Source organism: Panthera tigris, chromosome B1, assembly GCF_018350195.1.
Source record: "Panthera tigris isolate Pti1 chromosome B1, P.tigris_Pti1_mat1.1, whole genome shotgun sequence".
NCBI lineage: Eukaryota > Metazoa > Chordata > Mammalia > Carnivora > Felidae > Panthera > Panthera tigris.
In genome coordinates, this window is record NC_056663.1 from 50,585,522 (window position 1) to 50,607,428 (window position 21,907).

The following is a 21,907-nucleotide window of genomic DNA, read 5'->3' on the forward strand; positions in this document are numbered from 1 at the left end:
CATTAAAGATCCCATATTATTTCCCAAACAGGATCCTCTTCTAGGTCAAGTTCCTCAAGATGAATATTAAAATGTTAACAGCTGACAATTCAGCTTACTCAGCCAGCAAATTAGTCACCCTGTACAAGTGAACAATCATTTGAAACAAGTCTTTCTTCAATGCATAAATCAACTATGGCTCGTTCCTCAATGACATCACAGTGAAAGACAGGCAGGGTCTGGGACACTCCCTTTACATAACTCATGTTGCATCTGAGGAAATGTATCATTCTCAGTGTGAATAAAATAATTCTGACTTGCTCATTTACTAATCTGTTCTCTAATTCTCCAGAAAATTATTAATAATTTTCAAACCACATATACTACTCAGAAGTGTAAATGTACTTCCCTTTACCTACCAGTCACATTCCTAAAGAGCTTATTGTATCTTACTCTTAAATTCAATAGTCAATTGATTTTCAACAAGGGTGCCAAGAAAATCCAGTGGGGAAAGAACAGTCTTTTCAATAAGTGGTGCTGGGACAACTGGATATCCATATGCAGAAGAATAAAATGGAACCTTTACTTCACGTCACATTCAAAAATTAACTCCAAACAGACCAAAGACCTAAATACATAAAACTATAAAACTCTTAAAACATATAGACATAAATCCATGTGACCTTGAGTAAGGTAATGATTCCTTACATATGATATCAAAAGCACAAGCAACTAAAGAAAAAAAAAAAAAACGGATACATTGGACCATATCAAAATGAAAAACTTTTATGCTTCAGGGGTGCATGGCTGACTCACTTGGTGGAGCATACTATAAGTCTTAATCTCGGGGTTGTGAGTTCAAGCCCCACATTGGGTGTAGAGATGACTTAAAAATAAAATCTTAAAAAAAAAATGTGTGCTTCAAAAGACACCATTAATAAAATGAAAAGGCAACCCACAAAAATCAAGAAAATGTTTGCAAATCATTTATCTGATAAGGGACTGGTATCCAGAATATATAAAGAACTCCAACAGCTCAATAATAAAAAGACAATCCAATTTTTAAAACAATGATGATTTGAATAGAAATCTCTCCAAAGATATACAAATGACCAATAAACACATGAAAAGATGTTCAACATCATTAGATACTGGAGAAATGCAAATCAAAACCACAATGAGGTACTACTTCACACACACTAGGATAGCAATAATCAAAAAGATAAAACAAGTACTGGCAAGGAAGGACATGGAGAAAAACTTTCATACATGGTTGGTGGGAATGTAAAATGGTGCAGTCACTTTGGAAAACAATTTAGGAGTTCCTCAAAAGTCAGAATTACTATATGACCCAGCAATTCCACTTCTATGTGCGTGTGTGTAGTATATATGTGTGTATGTGTATGTACGAACGTGTATGTATATATGTACATATATATATATCATATATATACACACACACATACCCAAAAGAAGTAAAAATATACATCCACACAAAAAGTTATATACATAAATGTTCATAGCAGTATTCAAAATAGCTAAAAAAGTAGAAACAAGCCAAATGCCCATCAACTAATGAATAGGTAAACACATGCAGCATATCCATATCGTATAATACTATTCTACTTTAAAAAAGAATGAGTACTGACTCATGCTACAACAATGGATAAACCCTGAATACATTATGCCAAGTGAAAAAAGTCAGATACAGAAGTCCACATACTGCATGATTCCATTTACATGAAACGTTCAGAATAGGCAAATCCATAGAGACAAGAAGTAGAACAGTGGATGCCCGGGACAGGGGAGAGGGGTAGGTGTGTGCTGGAGGACAGAGGGTGTCAGGAGGGTGGACAGTGACTGCTAGTGGGGTCAGAGTCTCTTTGGGATGATGAATATGTTCTGCCATTGGATAATGGTGATGGGTACACAACTCTGCAAAAACACTAGAACCACTGAATTGTACGCTTTTGATGAGTCAATTATATCTCAAAAAAATTAGCAAGAATGACCCCACTGCCCTCAACAGATATAAAATATGGTTAGAGCCCTTTAATTAAATTTCTGAACATTGCTCTGAAGATCCCAGTCAAGCCAATCCTTCTTACTCTCAAATAACAACGTCACAATCCACCTCATCAAGAAAATTAAGGACTCCAGGGCTTTCCCATTATATAATTATCCTCTTCTTCCCATATTTCAAAAATTTCCCTCTCTTGGCTTTTTCTGTCTACCACAAGGCTCAAACATCTCTCAGACTCAAAGGGGAAAAAGGTCTGTTCCTAGGACACCTCCGGATGCCACTCTATCCTTCCCTTCTAAATGGAGTTTTTTGAGGGGTGCTTGAGTGGCTCAGTCAGTTGAGCATATGACTCTTTTTTTTTTTTTTTTTTTTTTTTTTTTTTTTAACGTTTTTATTTTTGAGACAGAGAGAGACAAAGCATGAACGGGGGAGGGTCAGAGAGAGAGGGAGACACAGAATCCGAAACAGGCTCCAGGCTCTGAGCTGTCAGCACAGAGCCCGACGCGGGGCTTGAACTCACAGACTGTGAGATCATGACCTGAGCCGAAGTCGGCCGCTCAACCGACTGAGCCACCCAGGCGCCCCGAGCATATGACTCTTGATCTCAGCTCAGGTCTTGATCTCAGGGCCATGAGTTCAAGCCCCACATCGGGCATGAAGCCTACTTAAAAAAAAAAAAAAAAAAAGAATTTCATAAATGGAGTTTCTTGAAAGAATATTCATGTATACTCACTTCCACCATATTGGCAACCCACTTACATCTCAGCCCACTACCAACACACCAACACTAATTTATTCATTCAGTCAAAATTATTCTTCTGAAAATTACCACTGACCACCATATTGCCTAGTCCACTGAACACAATTCACACATGCCATTATCATACATGCCATTCCTGTGATCTCCTACTGACCATTCATCCTTTGACACATTTTCTCTCTGGGTTCCATATTACTTTTACCTGCTTCTACTTATGTCTCTCCTCTTGGCCTCTATGACCTCCTCCTTTGCACACACCTTAATTTGGTATTCTATCTTATACCTACAGTAATGACCCCCAAATCTACACACATCTCCAGTTCCTTAGGTTCAGACTCCTATGCAATAACCTTCTGGATCCACCCACTGCACTGCAGACACCTAAGAGTTTCTTCCACCTATGTACAATATCTTATTCATAGTCGTAGGTGCAGTAGGCACCACTGACTAAATATTGTTGAATGCCCAAGAACAGAACTCATCATTTCCTACACCTCCACCCTAAAACCGGCTTCTCCTATACTTCTAATGTCAGTTAATGACCCCAACATTTGTTCACTTAGTCATATAAATCATCTAAACCAGAAGCTTTACAGTCTTCCTGTATTTCCTAACTTTCAGTTGCTCTAATGCCATCTTGACATGCTCCTGCTGGTGGTATGAGCTAAGCCATAAATGCTCTTTACCCAGCACCTCTGTCAAGAATCGGTCTGCAGTCAGCAACTTTGAGAGACAAGTTTGTCCTTCGGGACAGAGAGCAGGCTTGCTTACCACTTAAAACAATGGATTCCTCAAGTCCTGTGTTCCTCAGATGCAGCGCAAACCAATTGTTTGCACGGCATCCATTTGGACACTCCACATCACCCCTGTGGGATTGGCCAGTGAGGGGAGCAACTCACAATGGCTGCTCTGCCATGAAGTCTTCTGACCCAGAAGTCCTATGTCTTCTCCTAGCATCCATGAAACAGTAACTAGCTAACTTATTAGCTTATGAGCAAGGTAAAAATACATAAATTCCAACAACTTGTGTTATGTACCCCACCTACCATGCATGCCTCCCTGCCCACTGTCTTCAACTCAACCCTTACCATTCTCAAGTCCCACCCCCATTTCTTTCATTTGTAATGCACTAGCATCACTGTGTACATATGTTCTTGTAATTGACTCACCTGTGCATGCATCTCTTATTACAAACAAGACAGGGAGTCCCTTTGGTCAAAGATCATGACTTATGCTTCTCGTATATCCTGCACATCTTTGAAAATTACATAAACTCAAAAAAATGCAAGGTCCCTTTAAAGATCATCACATCCAATATAGCAGTAAAAGCACAGGCTTCAATGGGAAAGTAGGTAAAACTCAGGCTCCAAAATACTGGTCTTGTAATTCTGGGGAAATTTACTTATCCCTGTCTGAGATTTTGTTAAATGGTAATTCTATAAAGTACCTTTCAAAGTTTTGTTTAAAGAATAACATATACAAAGTACTGAACTCTGTAGCTAACAAACAGCTCTTAAAAAGGAGTAGCTATTATTCTTTTCTTCAATCAACGCATACTGAATGGGCTAATACCATCTTTCAAAGATATCTACAGCAGGGGCACCTGGGTGGCTCAGTCAGTTGAGTGTCTGACTTTGGCTCAGGTCATGATCTCATGGTTCATGAGTTCAAGCCCCACATCTGGCTCACTACTGTCAGCATGGAACCTGCTTCAGATCCTCTGTCCCTCCCCACCTTGTGCTCTCAATCAAAAATAAATTTAAAAAAATAATAAAGGTATCTCTAGCACCCAAAAGCTCAAGCCCAGTACCAATTAAGTCATGGGTTTGTGTCCTAGAGATCAATTAGTTTCACATACTTCCCCATAAATTACACTGCTCATCTCTGCCAAGTTTTTTTTTTTTATATGTTATGTTGAACACAAGGGAAACCTGATCAGCAAGCCAAGAGATCAATAATAATCCATTTCCACTCAATAAACATCTCCATTCATCTGCTTAATGAATAGTTTTGTCAGTAGTATCCTCCATCTTCAGACCTTAAGGACTGGAAAAGTTGGACATTAGTCATTGTTTTATGGAGGTGAGGGGGTAAAAGTAAATGCCAACTCAAACAAGTTTTTATTTTATTTTATCATGTAAACTTGTACTTTCTTCTCCAAAAGCCTGTGGCCCTGTATGTATAAATCCCAATTTCAGTCACTGAGTAGACAGCAGAAACAAAACAATGTTGTAAGAGTTGTGTGTCTCATTCTCCATTAGCATATCAAGCAGATGCTAGAAAACAAGGATCTTCTGTTTTAGAAAGTATGTCAGAAATTTCCATCCACAGCCGTCCTCAACTCCAGTATCAGTCATCTCCCTGAGCCCACCAATGTCCTGAGGGTCAAAACCACCTTCCTGTATCAGAATCTCCTTGCTACCCTGCCCCTTCATTTCCTAAGGATCACGTGTGTCTTCCCAGACTGTCAGCATGTTCTCTAAGCTTCCTACTTCCTCAGTTTCACCTTGTAGTTTCACCTTGTCTTCTGAGTCATGACTGCTTACCTAAGTTTTGACCAGCCTCCTTACTCTTCCTATTCACGTGGCTTCATTTTCACAACCCGCTCTTAAATGTTGCCCAGCTGTGCCCTGAATCAGGCATCTACCCAGGCTTTTGATCCTGCTCTGAGACCTGGCAGTCTTCCTTCTCCATGCTGTGTCCGAGATCCACGCGAAGTTCTACAGAGCTAAAGAGAGCACATGGACCAGCCACCCTAACCTGGACTTCTGGGCCGAGCCAGCATTAAGGGCTCCCTGCAATTCCACCCTACCTTTCTAATCTCATCCTTCTGGCAGGCTTATCTGTCTCTGCCGCCTAAACTTGCCTGGTTCATTCCTGTTTCTGTGCCTTTGCTCTCAGGCCACACTTCCTCCTCAAAGACCCAACGCTCTCTCCTCCCCTCCTACCATGCACCCATTCCGATCATAAGCTTCCTCCCTCTAAGTCTAACCAAGGTTCTCCCTCCCCAGAGAAGCCTTCCCTGATCACCAGGCTTCCAGGGAGCTTTCACTCCTCTGAATTCCAGTATTGCCAGATCACTCACCTGGCAATCTGTGATAGGTGCTTGTTTACCTTTTAATCTTATCTTTTCACAGGACGGCCATTTCCTCATGAGCGTGACCCATGAAGCACATTTTAAAAAACTGAATATTACAATACTAGTCAACACTAAGAGTTTTTAGGATGTTAAGATTCTCCCAACAAGAATAAGCAATCTCATTTTTTCATGTTTCTTTCTAGCCCTTGCCCATCCCTGTTTACATTTTTATACAGTAATAAAATTAACAGCAAATTCAACCTTACAGTTACACATTCTGTTTTACATTCTGGTTTTTCTGCTAACATAGAAAAGTCTTCCTTGTTAAATGATGTCCATTGTCATCATTCTTAATAGATACATAACAATTTTTCCACTGAGATACTAGACTATGATTTCCTTAAGCACTGACTTCTATCAGTACATTCTTCTTTGTGTCTTTGAGCCTTTCACTGAATTAAGTACTATAAAGTGCAAAGTAAACCCTTGAGAAATACCTGTTGAAATAAATTTATTATCCATGTTTCCTAACAACTGAAATAACCCATTTCACTACTCTTCTCTCTAGCTAAACATCTAATGTAATTTTTGGTTTCACTACCTTAGACCAGATAGATAGCAAAGGTATTTTCCAAACACTTTTGGTGTAAATTTATTTACTTTGGTAATTGATTTTACGCATATTTAAATATGGGAAACCTCTTGCAAAAAGGCAGTAAGATCCCATACTATCTAATATAAGCTAGACATCTGGCAGGCATTCAGTAAATACTAAATATTTTTTAAACCATCTGAAGTCATAAAACATCAAATTCCTGAATAGGAGAGTGTCACTGATCTACCTAGTGCCATCAATTATGCTTGTAAACCTTTCGGTTCATTTAATAATTATACTGGTTAATAATGTATGAATGGGTGTTCCTTACAGTGGAAGAACACAACCAGAGTTACGTGGTGAGTTGTCCATGTCTGAAAAAGAATATGAAAAACCAAACAGTATCTGCAAATAGAACTTCAAGAGAGCATGACAAAACAGGTTTACAGCTTTTCTTCAGCTCATTTGAGTTCATATTTCAGATGAAGAAAAGCAAAACAGAAGTTGTAATGTTAAAACTAGGTAAAATTACATATAATTTTTTATATTGGGTATATTTACATATACCCAAACCCACGTATAATTTAGCAAAAAAAAGACTGAAACACTCTTACTTCCATGATAAATGTTAAATAATAAGCCAGCTAACTACCTTAACACCTTAGCAGATACTGAACCACATAAAGATCTTAATGGTACATTAGAAGCTTCCTGCAAATTTCAATTTTCCTCAAAAAGTAGCCAATGAGTCCAAACATCAGAAACTACACAGTAAAACATCCTTGTAACCCATTCTCATCTCAATCTTATTTGTGAGGAGTGATATCTGAGGTTGCTTCCTGAACTAATATGCTATGAGAGAAACAGCTATGACTAAAAGTTTACTATTTGTCACAATCATATACTACTCCTTCATACACTAATTTTCACAGAAGTAATGATTAGACAAAGTAATATGATTCTTCTCAAAATTCCTGGAAAGGAATATAGTTCCATTGTAGTCTTTTTAAACAAATTCTAGATAGCAGTTTAAAAATCACTGGCTTTAGGGGTGCCTGGCTGCCTCAGTTGGTGGAGCATGCAGCTCTTGATGTTGGGGTTGTGAGTTTGAGCCCCAAGCTGGGAGTGGGATTACTTAAAAATGAAATCTTAAAAAAAAAAAAAAAAATCACTGGCTTCACAATAATAATACACTGAATTCCACAACTTCTAGATTTATGTAAATGACTACTTCATGACAAAACAGAAATAGAACCAATCTTAATTATCTGTGGTAATTACAGAAAAAAGAAGTCCATATGCATTCAGGAAATAACAAGGCTAGGTAAGAGATGTCACTAAATGAAGGGGGAAGCAGTTACCAAAATAATGCACTTCTATTTACAGAGTAATGAATCTATGTATAAACCTAATTTTAAATCTTTTTTTGGGGGGGGGGCAGGTTTGTTTGTTTTTAGCGATAGCACAAGCAGGGGTAGAGGGAGTGAGAAAGAATCCCAAGCAGGCTCCACACCCAGCGTGGAGCCCCATATGGGGCTCAATCCCATGACCACAAGATCATAACCTAAGCTGAAATCAAGAATCAGACACTCAACCCACTGAGACACCCAGGCACCCCAAACCTTAATTTTAAAATGAGTTCAACCAAAGGAACAGCTAATATCCATTCCACAGTGAAAATTAGTATTCTATGTGTCCCTGGGCACTCTGATACAACAATTATTATAATCTAATTAATGACAATTTATATAGTACCTTCCCTCAAAAACTGAGATTCATGGGGCGCCTGGGTGGCTCAGTCAGTTAAGCATCTGACTTGATTTAGGCTCAGGTAATGATCTCACAGTTCTCTGAGATCAAGCTCCATGTCAGGCTCTGCACTCGCAGCGTGAAGCCTGCTTGGGATTCTCTCTCTGCCTCTCCCCTGCTCTCCCTCCTTCTCTCTCACTTAAAATAAATACACTTAAAAAAAAAAAAAAAAACTGCTGTTTCAAATTCTGTTTCCCTCTTGTTCCCTGCCCCTCCCCCACTCATGTTCTGTCTCTCTCTCTCAAAAATAAATTTAAAAAAACATTTAAAAAATGTTTAAAAATTGAAATTCATGTGGGGAGGGGAAGAGGGTAGGATTCTAATGATCTGAGATGGGTCTTTTGTGATGGTTAGCTACATCTTTTTAGCACTGACATTTCCAAGTTTTTTGTGAAAAGGAAATTTTAAGAATGTGCTGAAATCATCCTTTCAGAATCAAGTTCCAGATAAAGTTGTGTTTTATATGGCCTGCTTTTTCATTTTTTTTAAATCATTGTAATGGTAATAAACTTGAATAAAGATGCCTGAGCACTTAAGAACAAAAGCTTCTGAAAACTTTCAGAGTTCATCTAAGACCCTTTGATTTTGTCAAAGGAAAGACTGAAGACCCAAAATGTGCACTAGTTTAAGTTCTTAGGGGAAGGAGAAAAAAACAAAACTCTCCTAGGTCACATGACAGCCTTACACTGACCTAGCAACGCCAAAAGAAATGATCTTTTGGGAAGATCTGACTCCTAGGGAAGACATAAACCAACTTGGAAAAGAAGGACAAACCAACAAAACATACCGTCAACTGGCTGATCTGTATATCTCAATATATACAAAAGACAGCAGAGAAAAGGAAAATTGGAAAACTCGTGATTTCTACATAGACTTAACACTTGAATATGAACACAGAAGCTGCAAAAAGAGTCTTATCAATTGAAAAGTCATCTCCTGGGATTATAACAGTGATCTCAATAACATAGCCTTGTACAGAAAGTGTTTTCAAATATATTATCTCATTTAAAGTTCCTTGCTCAGTCACGCTGCTGCTTAAGCATTAAAGCCAAAACCCAGCCCACCTCACCGCGGTACTCTTCACTCCATTCGACAGTCTAAAGAGGATTTAAAATGTACTCGGTTTATCTGCTTTCTCTACCCTCCCTGCAGAATTGAGAGAATGTCTGAAAGATACAATTTCACAAGAATCTTGGCACTTAAACTATTTATTGTTGAGAGATGACGAATATGACTTCAAGCAAAAACAAAACTATCTCAACAGTCAAAAAAGCGGGGGATGGAAGGGCATCTCTTCTCACTTCAAAGTTTTTACAATTCTTTATGACCGCCCAGTTAAACGTATAGAATGAAAAATCAAGACGAGGAATTTTTGCACTTGAGCGCTTTCTCAAGAGTAAACCAAATTCCCTGCCATTTTTTCCTGCCGCGGACCACAAAAGTGCAGGGTTGAGGTGACTGGGCCGGAGACGTGGGGCCTCGGGGTGCCTGGCCGTCCCGGCCAGGGTGGAGGGGTGAAGACCGAGGGGCGGGGGCCACTCTGACAGCTGGCAAGGAAAAAGCAGGGGACGCGTCGGTGCACGGGCGAGGAGTAGGGGCGGGGGAAGGAGGAAACGAGCCCGGGGCGAAGGACCAGAGCGCCCTCCCGCAAGGGCAGGAGAGGCGTGAGGGCGAAAGGGCGCCGGGGCGGGGCGGGCGCGCCGGCGGAAGGGGCAGCGGACCGGGACGTGGGGCCCGCCGCGTCCCGGACGCGGTGCGGGCGAGGGGAGGGGCGTCCCCGCGCAGGACGGGCGGGCGCGGGGAGACAAGGATTCGGGGTGCGCCGGCCGCCCTCTCGCTTGGTCGCGGACTGCAGGGGCGGGGCCGGCCGGACCCCACACGGCGGCCGCGGGTGAGGGAAGGGCGCGCCAGGCACCTGCCGCCTCCACCGTGGCGGCCCCGGGCGGGCTCGGCTCTCACCTCTCCGGTTCATGGGCCGGATCCGCACAGCCACTTTCACTTTGGAATCCCCCATCCTGCTGCTGCCGAGACTCTCCCTCGGCTTCCGTCTGCCTCGGCCACCGGGCAACTCTTCGGGGCTGGCCGGGCGGGAGGGGGCTGCGGGAGGGAGGGGCGGGGAGGGGGCGGAGCCGGGGCGGGGCGAGGCAGGTCGCCGAGCTCTCGGCGCTCCCTGGTTGCATGACGGGACTTGTAGTCCCTGAAGGCAGTCGTGGGCAGTGGGCAGGACAGCGGCGGAGGGGCTCGGGTGGGGCAGGAGACATTAGGCGCATTTCGCTCCCTGGAACGTGTAAATGCTCCTCTGTTTCTACATCATTCTACTCTCACAGCTAGTACTGAAACATACGCCGTCGGTAGGCTGATACCACACCTGAAAATAGTTGAATAGATGACATTGGAGACCCTGAGAGCGATTTCTTCAGACTTATTTCCCGCTAACCTTAAAGTTTGATCCCCGCCTCAACTTCCTCTGCCTGGATTGCACTCCCGGCCTTGTTTGCTGAAATCTTCCTTCAAGATAAGGCAAAAGTTAACCTCTTCAGGATGTCTTCATAGATCCGCAGGTTAACCGTATACGACCTCGCCCTCTGAGCCCCTATCAATCTATTCCAGTCTTGACCTTGGGCTCTGGAACCAATCTGAATTCAAATCCCGCACCAGCACTTTGCAGCGGTGTGACCATGGACAAGTGATTTGATATTTAGTGCTTGTCTTTTCATGATTAAAATGGAGACATTAATGCCTACTTCATAGGATTGTTGCAAGGCTTAAATGAGTTAATACGAATAAGTTCTTTTAAAACTCCCTGGCACATAAGAAGTGATCAATAAAAGTAAGTCATTATTATCTTTGCTTTGTTATAGCACTTATGCTGCGATTATTTGTTCTCCTGCCATATATTTTTTAAACCATACCTTATGTGTGTAGCTTAGCAGGTAGTAGAGACCCAGTAAACATTTATTGCGTGAATGAGTGAATGAATGAATGCATGAAGCCGCGCTAAAATTAGCTCGTTATTAAACCCAAGCAGAGACTACTAACTGGTGGCCTACTGGCCAGATCTGACCTGTAAATATGTTCCATTTGGACCAACAGTACTGTCATGAAAATTAGGAGACTTGTCTGTGTAATTCTGGGCCTGTGCAATTACATCCTGAGAATAATGGATTAGAACTAGGTGGCAGTGGCCACTTTTATGAGAGGCAAGTTTCTCCCTTTCACCATTGCCTACTTCCACTCGGCTTTACCACTCATGTCCCTGGATCCTGTAGGTTTGTGATGCCTACTTGGATATGTTTTAATGATAGTACAAAACTCAGAACTATTTTACAGGTGAATAAATACAGAAAGCCAGCATGACTTGCCCTTTTACCAGCCATCCTATCGTTGACCTGTCAAAAAGGTTAAAAGCACCTTTAAGCGGAATGTAATTCTTGTACCACATATAGATGAACATTGAAGACATTATGCTCATTGAAATAAGCCAGACACCACACACAAAAACACTGTATGGTTTCATGTATATGAGATACCTAGAAAAATGAAATTCATAGAAACAGAAAGCAGAATGGTGGTTGCAGGGGGTTGGAGGAAAGCAGGAATGGTAGTGTGTTTTGTTTTGTTTTGTTTAATGTTTGAGAGAGAGAGAGAAAGAAATGGAGCTCGAGCAGTGGAGGGGCAGAGAGAGAGGGAGGCACAGAATCCAAAGCAGGCTCCAGGCTCTGTGCTGTGAGCTGTCAGCACAGAGCCTGACACGGGGCTCAAACTCATGAGTTGTGAGGTCATGACCTGAGCCGAAGTCGGATGATTAACCGACTGAGCCACCCAGTGCCCCAGTGAGTTAGTGTTTAATAGAGTACAGAGTTTCTGTTTGGAAAGATGAAAAAAGTTCTGGAGAAGGATAGTGATGATTGTTGACAACAATAGGGATATACTTAATGCCACTGTACACTTAAAAGTGTTTTAAATGGTAAACTTATGTTATATTTTACCACAACTTTTTTTTTTTTTTTTTTGAGACAGGGAGAGACAGAGCATGAACAGGGGAGGGTCAGAGAGAGGGAGACACAGAATCCGAAGCAGGCTCCAGGCTCTGAGCTGTCAGCACAGAGCCCGACACGGGGCTCGAACTCACGGACCATGAGATCATGACCTGAGCCGAAGTCGGACGCTTAACCAACTGAGCCACCCAGATGGCCCTACCACAACTTTTTAAAAAGGTTTTGTTATGTCCCCTTTACCAGAGTTGGGTACTCTGGTCCTAAACATTCTTCCTAATAACCGTCTTCCCACATTCAGATTATAGCAAATAAGGATTTGCAATGTGTCAAGGTTCCTGGGCAGCCATTCTTCCCTTTATATCTCTTTTATAATGTGGCAAATGTTGGTTTTAAAAGGCATGTTGTTGGGGTGCCTGGGTGGCTCAGTCAGTTAAGTGTGCGACTTAGGCTCAGGTCACGATCTTGTGGCTGGCGAGTTCGAGCCCCACGTTGGGCTCTGTGCTGACAGCTTGGAGCCTGGAGCCTGCTTCCGATTCTGTGTCTCCCTCTCTCTCTGACCCTCCCCCCATTCATGCTCTGTCTCTCTCTGTCTCAAAAATAAATAAACGTTAAAAAAAATTTTTTTTAAAGGCATGTTGTGATGATAGCTTGAATCTAGCATTGTAAACCGAGGTCAGACAGGCAGAAAAAGAGAAGGCTGCACAGTTTCTGTGGGAACCTTGTGTTTGAATTTATGCTCAAATTTCAGAAGAAAGCCCCTAAGGAGGTGAAGTGGGGGTGGGGCAGAAATTAATAGGGAAGAGGTGAGGACTTTCTCTAAAGTTCCAAAATCATTTAAATTGTTGGGGAAATGTTTGATTGGAAGAAAATGATAGTAGCTTCCCAAAGGACTGTAGAGAAAACCCCTGTGGGCCATTCTCTGTTCTGACTTCTATTCACACCAACTTCTCTCTTTTAACTTCTGCAATATAGATGAGGAGAGAGGATTCTTAGAGAAGAGAGTCCAAGACCAGAAGTACCTTTATCTTCCCATGGAAAGTCTTCCTGAGGTAGACCAGAGAGAAAGGACTGAGATACAGGTTACAACCTGCAGCCCAGGAACTTGGGGGCTTTAACATCAGGCGAACCTGGAAAGCTGCCTAGTCACTATGCAGGGGGTGTGGGCTCAGGCTCCAACAGGAGACAGGAAAAGTCAGGTCTCTCTCTTAACTACTCAGAGGAATGAGGGGAGAAAAAAGAACTTGGTAAATAAAGCACTCCCTTGGACCTTTGTTTTGTAAAGCAAGGATTTAAGAAGCCAACCAATATTTATTGGGTACCTACTAGATTCAAGGCATTGTGATAGGTCTGTTTAAGGTTGATTTTGAGCTGTGTTGATTAAGTGTCTTATTTTTTGCCCTGACATTTTGCAAATTTACTCATTCTAAACCTGATTTCTGGTTTACTTTTTGTTACTTTGATCCACTCATTCAGCAGTTTCTGGAGACGCCTGCGTAGACTGAGGAATACATTTTGCTTTCTCTTTATAAGATCATCACTTACAGAATAATACTAGCTAACATACTCTGAATGCTCACTATGTGCCAGATACTGTCATAAACATTTTACACGAATTAATTCACTTACCACTCACTAACTCTGTGAAGTACTTACTGTTATTATCCTTGCATTACAGATGGGGAAACCAAGGACCTGAGCAAATCACCGAAGGAGCCACGGTGCTCCTACTGTTCAGACCTCCCATCCACAGTCTTCCCAGATGGGAGGTGTCTACATGCAGATTGCTCAGCCCCTTGGAACTTGAGATTTATTTTTCACCATTCTACTTTCCAAAAATCGTTTCTAAAACTCCATTATTGTAAAAAAGTGGGAACTGTGTACTAAGTTCTGTTTTTGCCTTTAAAAAGGAAGGAATGAGCTAATGGCTCCATCAGGCAAAACATTTCTTTCCAGCATAAATCAGGATTTACCTGTGTGTCTTAGCTGTGCCAGAGCTTAGTTTTCCCAATTAGAATTGTCTCTTCCAGTCTCCTCAGCTATACTGTGAGCACAAGGAGGGTGTCTTTTTCAAGTCTCTTTGTCTCCGACACTCACTACAATGCCTGGAACTGAGTAAGCAGGCACTTAATACATTTAGGGGAATGAAGATACTAGCAACACAGCATCACAATTGACCTCAGACAGATTGATTAGATGACTTGCCTCAGATCACACAGTTAGTAAGCGGCTGGGCTGGAGGACAAACACAAATTGGTCTGATTCCAGAAATCTAGGCTGTTTTCACAAAGAAGCCATCCCCATGGGTCCTTTCATGTATTTTTCATGCTTTTCTACCTTGTGAATCCTTGGTGGGAGACTCTGCCTCCATAATAGCAGTCATCATGTCATAGCTGTTATTTATGGAATGCTTCTGTGCCAGGCATTGTGCTCAGCACTCCCCATATATGATCTCATTTAGTTTTCACAACTATCCCATGAAGTGGGTGCTATGATTATAGCCTTTGACAGATGGACAACTGAGACTTAATAAGGCAAGTTAACTCACACAGTAGCCTGAGTAAGAAGTTCCTGAATGCAAATCCTGGGTGTCCCTTGTCTAGACTGCCAAACCATTACCACTACCCCACCCTGTCTCTTCATGTAGTACCTGATGCTCAGCTGGTCTTGCAGTGTTTACTGACACTCCTCATCAACCACCCACTAACAGGACCACACCTGGATCTTGCCATGACCTAAGACTGCTCCACCTATGAAATTCAATAACTCTCATCCATAACCTCAACTTCATCCAAACTCCCTCACCCTCCTACTCCCAAGGACCAAGTACATCGTTCTTAAGCCTCTAGTTCCTCAACCTACCTCATTTCTCATACTCAAACTCCTCTAAAAAAAAAAAGTTTATTTATTTTGAGAGGGAGAGAGAGGGGCAGAGAGAGAGGGAGAGAGAGAATCCCAAGCAGGTTCCATGCTGTCTGTTCAGAGTCTGATATGGGGCCCAATCTCACAAACCTTGAGATTATGACCTGACCTGAAACCAAGAGTTGGATGCCTAACTGACTGAGCCACCCAGGTGTCCCTCATACTCAGACTCCTTCAAGGGTTCATTTTTACCTTATTTTCTTTCTTTCTTTCTTTCTTTCTTTCTTTCTTTCTTTCTTTCTTTCTTTCTTTTTCTTTTTTGTTCTTTCTTTCTTTCTTCCTAGAGATAGTGAGTGGTGCAGGGATAGAGACAGAGGGGGACAGAGGATCTGAAACAGGCTCTGTGCTGACAGAGAGCCCGACATGAGGCTTGAACTCACGAGTTGTGGGATCATGACCTGACCCGAAGTTGGACGCTCAACTGATAGCCATCCAAGTGCCCCCAGAGATTCATTTTCTTACAACCCTAGTCTAAACCTTGCTCTTGACTATATCATCAACACCACTCATGACCTGTAAATCCTTAAACTTATGTAATCAATTTCCCTTATCTTGTGTGCCCAGGAACCCAGCTAGAGGAAGTCACATATCCATACACAGTGGTGGTCTTTGATCAAAGACCAAATCTGTGGCCTTTGATCTCAGCGTGGCCCTCAGTAGAGCTTGAAAACTGTTCTCCTGCTCAGGTCTCCCTCCTGTTCCTCCAGAGGCTTTTACCATCTTCATCACTCTCTTCAAGCCCCCAGCCCAACAAGGCCACCCAGCCCAGCATGGCCACTCCCAAATCATGCCACTCCTACATTGCCGTAAAAGATCAAGGCTCTCAGGTGAAAATTCCCTAAATTTCCTATGCCCGTAATTTTATCTAGGACTATATTAGCACAAACTTTTCCCCTCCAGTTGCAGAGGTAGGTGTACCTCTTGAGCCTCCAGCTCAAGGCTAAGATCTCTTTTCCATGATCTTTCATCCTACCTCCATGGCAAAGTTGTTCTGTTAGTCATTCCCTGTCTAACCAATTAAACCTTTCCTTCTCCACTAGCTCCTTCTCTTTAGCTGGTATCTCCCACAGAAAAATCAAAACAAAAAATAAAACTCAAGGGAAAAAAAAAACAAGGACAACTTTGTGTCAACCCTTGGTCCACTTAGAGTTACCAGCCTTTCTGCCTCGTAGCCAACTTCCCCCAAATAATAATCCATACTCATTGTTTTTCCTTCCTCACCTGTCATTAGTCAACCAACTATTAATTTAATCATGCTTTCACCCACCCTCACCCCTCTAATAAAACTGTCATTGCAATCAGCCTTCCTATTGCAAACCCAGTAAGGTATCTTTCAGCATTTTACTTGATACTTGATTTCTCTGTGATATTTGGTGTTATTAGCCATCCCTCTTCTTGAAGCTTTTGAATCTGTCCCTTGATTTCTATGGCAGCACTCTGTTCTCCTTGTTTTAATCAACTTATTACCCCAGTCAACCAACTTCCCTATCATGTGCTTGGCACTACTGTGTTAGGTGCTTTGGATACAAAGATAAGAAAGACATGGTAACTGTCCTTAAAAACTAAAAGATTTGCTTAGATTTCTGGCAAATTATAACTTCTTCAAGTTCTTTTGCTGCCTCTTTGCTTGTTTCTCAGTGCCATGTAGGAGTCCCCTTTAAAGACAATGGCCTCAAAAAGGGGCAGGCTCAGTATGCCAGGCCTGAGAGATCACACGGAAGGCAAAGCTAAGGATACTCCAGCCAGTTCCAGGGTGGGGAAGGAAGAGCCAAGAGATAGAATGGGCAGCTAAGAGGTAGAGAAAGTAGGCGCAGAAGAAGGCAAAGGAAAGAAACAGTAGTATGCACTCTCCTAAAAGGGTAAGGCCACAGCCTTGGGGTTTAGGAGGCTGAATGGAATTAGCTTGGATTTTGAGAGGTTTAGATGATTAGAAGGGTGCTCTTGAGTGTTGGAGATTAAAGATCTCCTCTGAGGGGCGCCTGGGTGGCTTAGTCAGTTGAGCATTCAACTTGATTTCAGCCCAGGTCATGATCCTGAGCCCCATATCGGGCTCCACATGAGCATGGAGACTATTTAGGATTCTCTCTCTCTCTACCTCTGCCTCTGCCCTTCTCTCTCTCTCTCTCTCTCTCATAAAAATTAAAAAAAAAAAAGATGTCCTCTGAATATACTAAGTAGGGTGGCCCCAGGCAAGGCCCTCTTTCCCTGGGATCTCATTTGGAATGAGATATGGTTTATGAGACCAGAGAGCAAGGTGTAACTTGTAAACTCAATTATTTACGTACTAATGTTCTTTTTGTTCTCTTTTTGTGCTTAGTCAACTTTTCTTAAACTTATGTTTATTTGACCTATGCTAAGGGGAAGCAAAGGAAGGGGCTTTTTAACAGATCTTTAAAAAGCAAGTCTATCTCTGAGGCCAATGTGGTAAGGGCAGTGGGGACTGGGAAAAGACCACAAGAGTCAAATCAGAAGTACAGATTTGAGATCACTGGGTTCTGCTCCAGTAGAGTCCTCTCTTCATGCTGGCTTCACAGACCTGGGTTTTACTCTTTTATGGAGCGTGGCATTCCTCATCTGCCCTTACCACTTACTGCTGTCTCCAAGACTGTTGGTACAGTCTCTATCATCCCTCACACTTGCTTTGATTACTCTCACTCAAAACTGCTACCGTCCTTGGGATGCCCTCCCTCTGCCGGTTGAAATCTAACCATTCAAGCCCTATTTTCTCCGTAAAGTCATCCCTCACTAATCCTACACGCATTACTATTTCCCTTCTGGAAACTTTTCTAGTACTGTACTAGGTTAGCATCAGGTTACGAGCCGACTTCAATAATGTATATAAGTCTTGTCTTCTCCAATTAGACTGAGAACTCAGTAGCAGGGATGATGTCTTCTCATTCTTGGTATTACTCAAAGCAAGGAGCACACAGCCAACACCGCATATACTAGGTGACTGAATTGTTTCCATTTTTAAAAGGCACAGAGGTGAAAGAGCCAGGAGACAAGAGAAGGGATTTAAGTTAATTATTTTGACTGATATTCTAGAGTAACAAGAAATTCCAGGAATAAATAAACCTGGAGAGGAAGTGGGGTAGAAGATCTTTAGAATAGGGTTGCCTGGGTGGCTTAGTCGGTTGAGCGTCCGACTTCGGCTCAGGTCACGATCTCATAGTCCGTGAGTTCGAGCCCCGCATCAGGCTCTGTGCTGACAGCTCAGAGCCTGGAGCCTGCTTCACATTCTGTGTCTCCCTCTCTCTCTGCCCCTTCCCTGCTCATGCTCTGTCTCTGTCTCAAAAATAAATAAACATTAAAAAAAATTAAAAAAAAATAGAACATCATTTGGCCCTTTTTATTGAGGAAATTTAAATTCCTACTAATCTCTGAAGAGCCAGAAGATGGCCTTCCAAAACACAGATTTTACACCAAGCTCCCCCAAAGTGTTCACTCTACGTACAAACATAAATTTACTTCCCCCTTTGCTGAAAAGCATCTCTTGGGATGCCTGGGAGGCTCAGTTAGTTAAGCATCTGACTTAATTTCGGATTAGGTCATGATCTCACAGTTTGTGGGTTTGAACCCCACATCGGGCTCTGTGCTGACAGTTTGGAGGCTGCTTGGGGTTCTCTCTCTCTGCCTCTCCCCTGCTCGTGCACTCTGTCTCTCTCAAAATAAATAAATAAACTTAAAAAAAAAAAGCATCTCTTCTTAAGGACATCAACAACGAATCTCTGATAGGCTTAGTGCATCTCCATAAATCATTCAGGAACAGAGGTCAAGAGGAGGTATTCTTTTGATATTATTCAAGCCAGATTGTACAGATCAGTGCCCGTAAGTGAGCACAAAGGGACATCTATAAAATATTCATGGGCTATGGCACAAAGCACTGACTGCTTGGGGGACCCGCTGCACCACCTAAGGGATTAGATTAGTCAGATCTGTGGTTGCAGTGGTCTACTCCCTTAAACTCAGAGATTTCCACAGCTCATCAACAAATCTGACTTAGAATTTAAAGGGATTTTTTGAATCTTTGAAAGTTTAGGGCAGGCTGGAGGTAAACTATTTGGCTCAGGCTCCTTGCCTAAGGGAAGTGACTGACTTTCACAAAGAAGGCTATCTGGAAAAGGAGCAAAAACCTCCTCTGGGAAATATTGTATAGAGCTGGAAGAAAATTAATCTCTCAGGAATATACCTTGAGAGGAATCTTTGCCATCAAAGATACTCTCCTCCCTTTGTTCCTTATTGATATTGTTAAATCAAATATTATTTAATCTAACCAATATTTATGGGTTTTTTTAAGTTTATTTATTCATTTTGAGAGAGTCAGAAACAGCATGAGCAGGGAGGGGCAGAGTCTAGAGAGGGGAAGAGAATCCCGACCAGGCTCCACACTGTCAGTGCAGAGCTGGACACAGAACTCTATCCCATGAACTGTGAGATCACGACCTGAGCTGAAACCAAGAGTTGGACGCTCAACTGACTGAACCACCCAGGTGCAACTAATCTAACCAATATTTGATTGCATGTGTGTGTGATCAAATACTTGCCTGTGATAAGGAAGCAAAAAATGAGTATGACAAGCTCTACATTTCCAGAAGGTTATAATTTATTTGAAGATAAGTATGCTGTTACAATGGAAGGAAATATCCACAGAATTCCACCTTTGATACGAGGGAGGTAATTAAGATCCTGTTTTCCCGGGGAGATTGTCACATATCACAGTAGCAGGTGGGTGGGGTAGAGGCCAAAGTGTAGCTGGGTAGAGAGGACCATTCTGAGTCACCACAGATTCAGATCTAGAAGGTGTCACCTAGGCAGGAAGCATGAGGGTGGGGCACCCAAATCCCGATACTGGAGGGAAGACAAGAGGAGAGGAAATGTTCCAGGCTAGGATAGATGCCACGTGTGGTTTTAATCTTCTAGGCACCAGGCATGAAGTGGTTAAAGAGAAACCCAAGACAGCTGTAGCCTGGGGGGGCCTCTGTAATAGGAAGTATCATAGAGTTCATTTTTCTATGTCACCAAGGGAGACTTCATTCAGCTGGGACCCAATCTGGAAGCTATTCTACCCACTAGAAAGCCAGGAGCTATAACACCCGCCCAATGCCACAGAATGACTCAGAGGCAGCTGAGCAAGCCCCAGAACGGAGTGGGGACAGCTGCACTATTCTCTCACTGGCACATCATCTGTGGAAGGAAAAGCAAAACCTCCTTCGAAATATAGAAAGATGTAGCCATCATTCACCAGTATGATTCCAGACAGATCAAAGGCTTACATGCATCAACTTGAACTAGAGAAAAGTAAAAGTGAATATTTAGCTGATCGCAAGCAAAGAAAGAAGTCATCAGTAATAGTACAAGTACCAAGAACTTGTTCGAGGTCTGTATAGGTGGAAGTGGGACTCAAACGTGGGTCCGGGCAACTCCAGAACTCTATTCTCAACCCTGTACAAAACTGCTTCTTTAAGAAAAAACAAAAACAAAAACGGGTAGTTCAAAAAACAAAGATTTCTAAAGTGTGCCCAAAAACTTCACCAAAAAAATGGAAAGACCAAGCCACAAATTGAGAAGTGTGGCAAGTTTGATTGACGTAGACTTACAGTCCTAAAGAAGATTTATAAATCAAAAAGACAGAAAGAGACCAATAGAAATGTTTTTAAATTTATTTTTAAGACCAATAGAAATTTTGATAAAAGTAAGAAACAGGCTGTTTCCAAAGGAAAAATATGTGGTTCGTGAACGTGTGAAAAATGCTCAATCTGCTTCATAGTAAAGAAATGCACGTTTGATGGTGTGCCTGGGTGGTTCAGTCAGTTAAGGGTCAGGCTTTGGCTCAGGTCATGATCTCGAAGTTCGTGAGTTTGAGCCCCATGTCGGGCTCTGTGCTGACAGCTCAGAGCCTGGAGCCTGCTTCAGATACTGTGTCTCCTTCTCTCTCTGCCTCTCCCCCACTTGCACTCTGTCTCTGTCTCTGTCACTGTCTCTCTCTTAAAAATAAACAATAAAAAATATTTTAAAAAGAAATGCACATTTGACAAAGACATGGCAATTTTCCTTCTAACAAATTGACAAACTTCTAACAAAAAATTAATGCCTAGTTTTTGGTGACATAAAGTTGGTAAAGGGACTGTTTTTTTAGAGAGCCAACCCAGGACACAATCATTCCAGAAAACAATTAATAACAATAGAATATATAATAAATAACTAGATATATGTGTTATTATTTTAACATAAAAATATGAAAACAAGATATTAATCTAAAACTATATGTTATTTAGTATTGTTTACTTATCCATTACATAAATGCTATTTATTTATTTATTAAATGTTTATTTTTGAGAGAGTGAGTACATGCACACACACACATATGCATGAGCAGGGGGAGAGGCAAAGAGAGAGGGAGACAGAGGATCCAAAGCTGGCTCTGCACTTACAGCAGAGAACCCAATGCAGGGCTCAAATCCACGAACTGTGAGATCATGGCCTGAGGCAAACCCAGACATTTAACCAACTGAGCAACTCAGGCACTCCCATAAATGCTATTTAAACAAAACCACAATAAGACTAGTTAACAAGGGCAACATATATTTGGTAACAAGACAAATTAGAAAATGATGTGCAGGAAAAATATGATTTTTTTAATGTTTTTAATTTTTAAGTAACCTCTACATCCAATGTGGGGCTTGAACCCACAACCTCAAGATCAAAAGTCGCACACTCCACCAACTGATCCAGATAGGTGCCTTGA

At 41.9% G+C, this 21,907-nt stretch overlaps 1 protein-coding gene across 3 annotated transcripts in view; it reads right to left on the bottom strand.

Annotated features, from left to right (window-relative positions):
- The window catches only part of KIF13B (kinesin family member 13B), a 199,270-nt gene extending 188,946 nt beyond the window's left edge, over positions 1 to 10,324 (bottom strand). For all 3 annotated transcript variants that reach the window (XM_042983548.1, XM_042983549.1, XM_042983547.1), the window contains exon 1: positions 10,205 to 10,324. In XM_042983548.1, coding sequence (XP_042839482.1) covers positions 10,205 to 10,259 — 55 coding nt within the window. In that variant the 5' untranslated portion in view covers positions 10,260 to 10,324. The remainder of the gene's footprint in view (positions 1 to 10,204) is intronic.
- Positions 10,325 to 21,907: the final 11,583 nt, after the last annotated feature.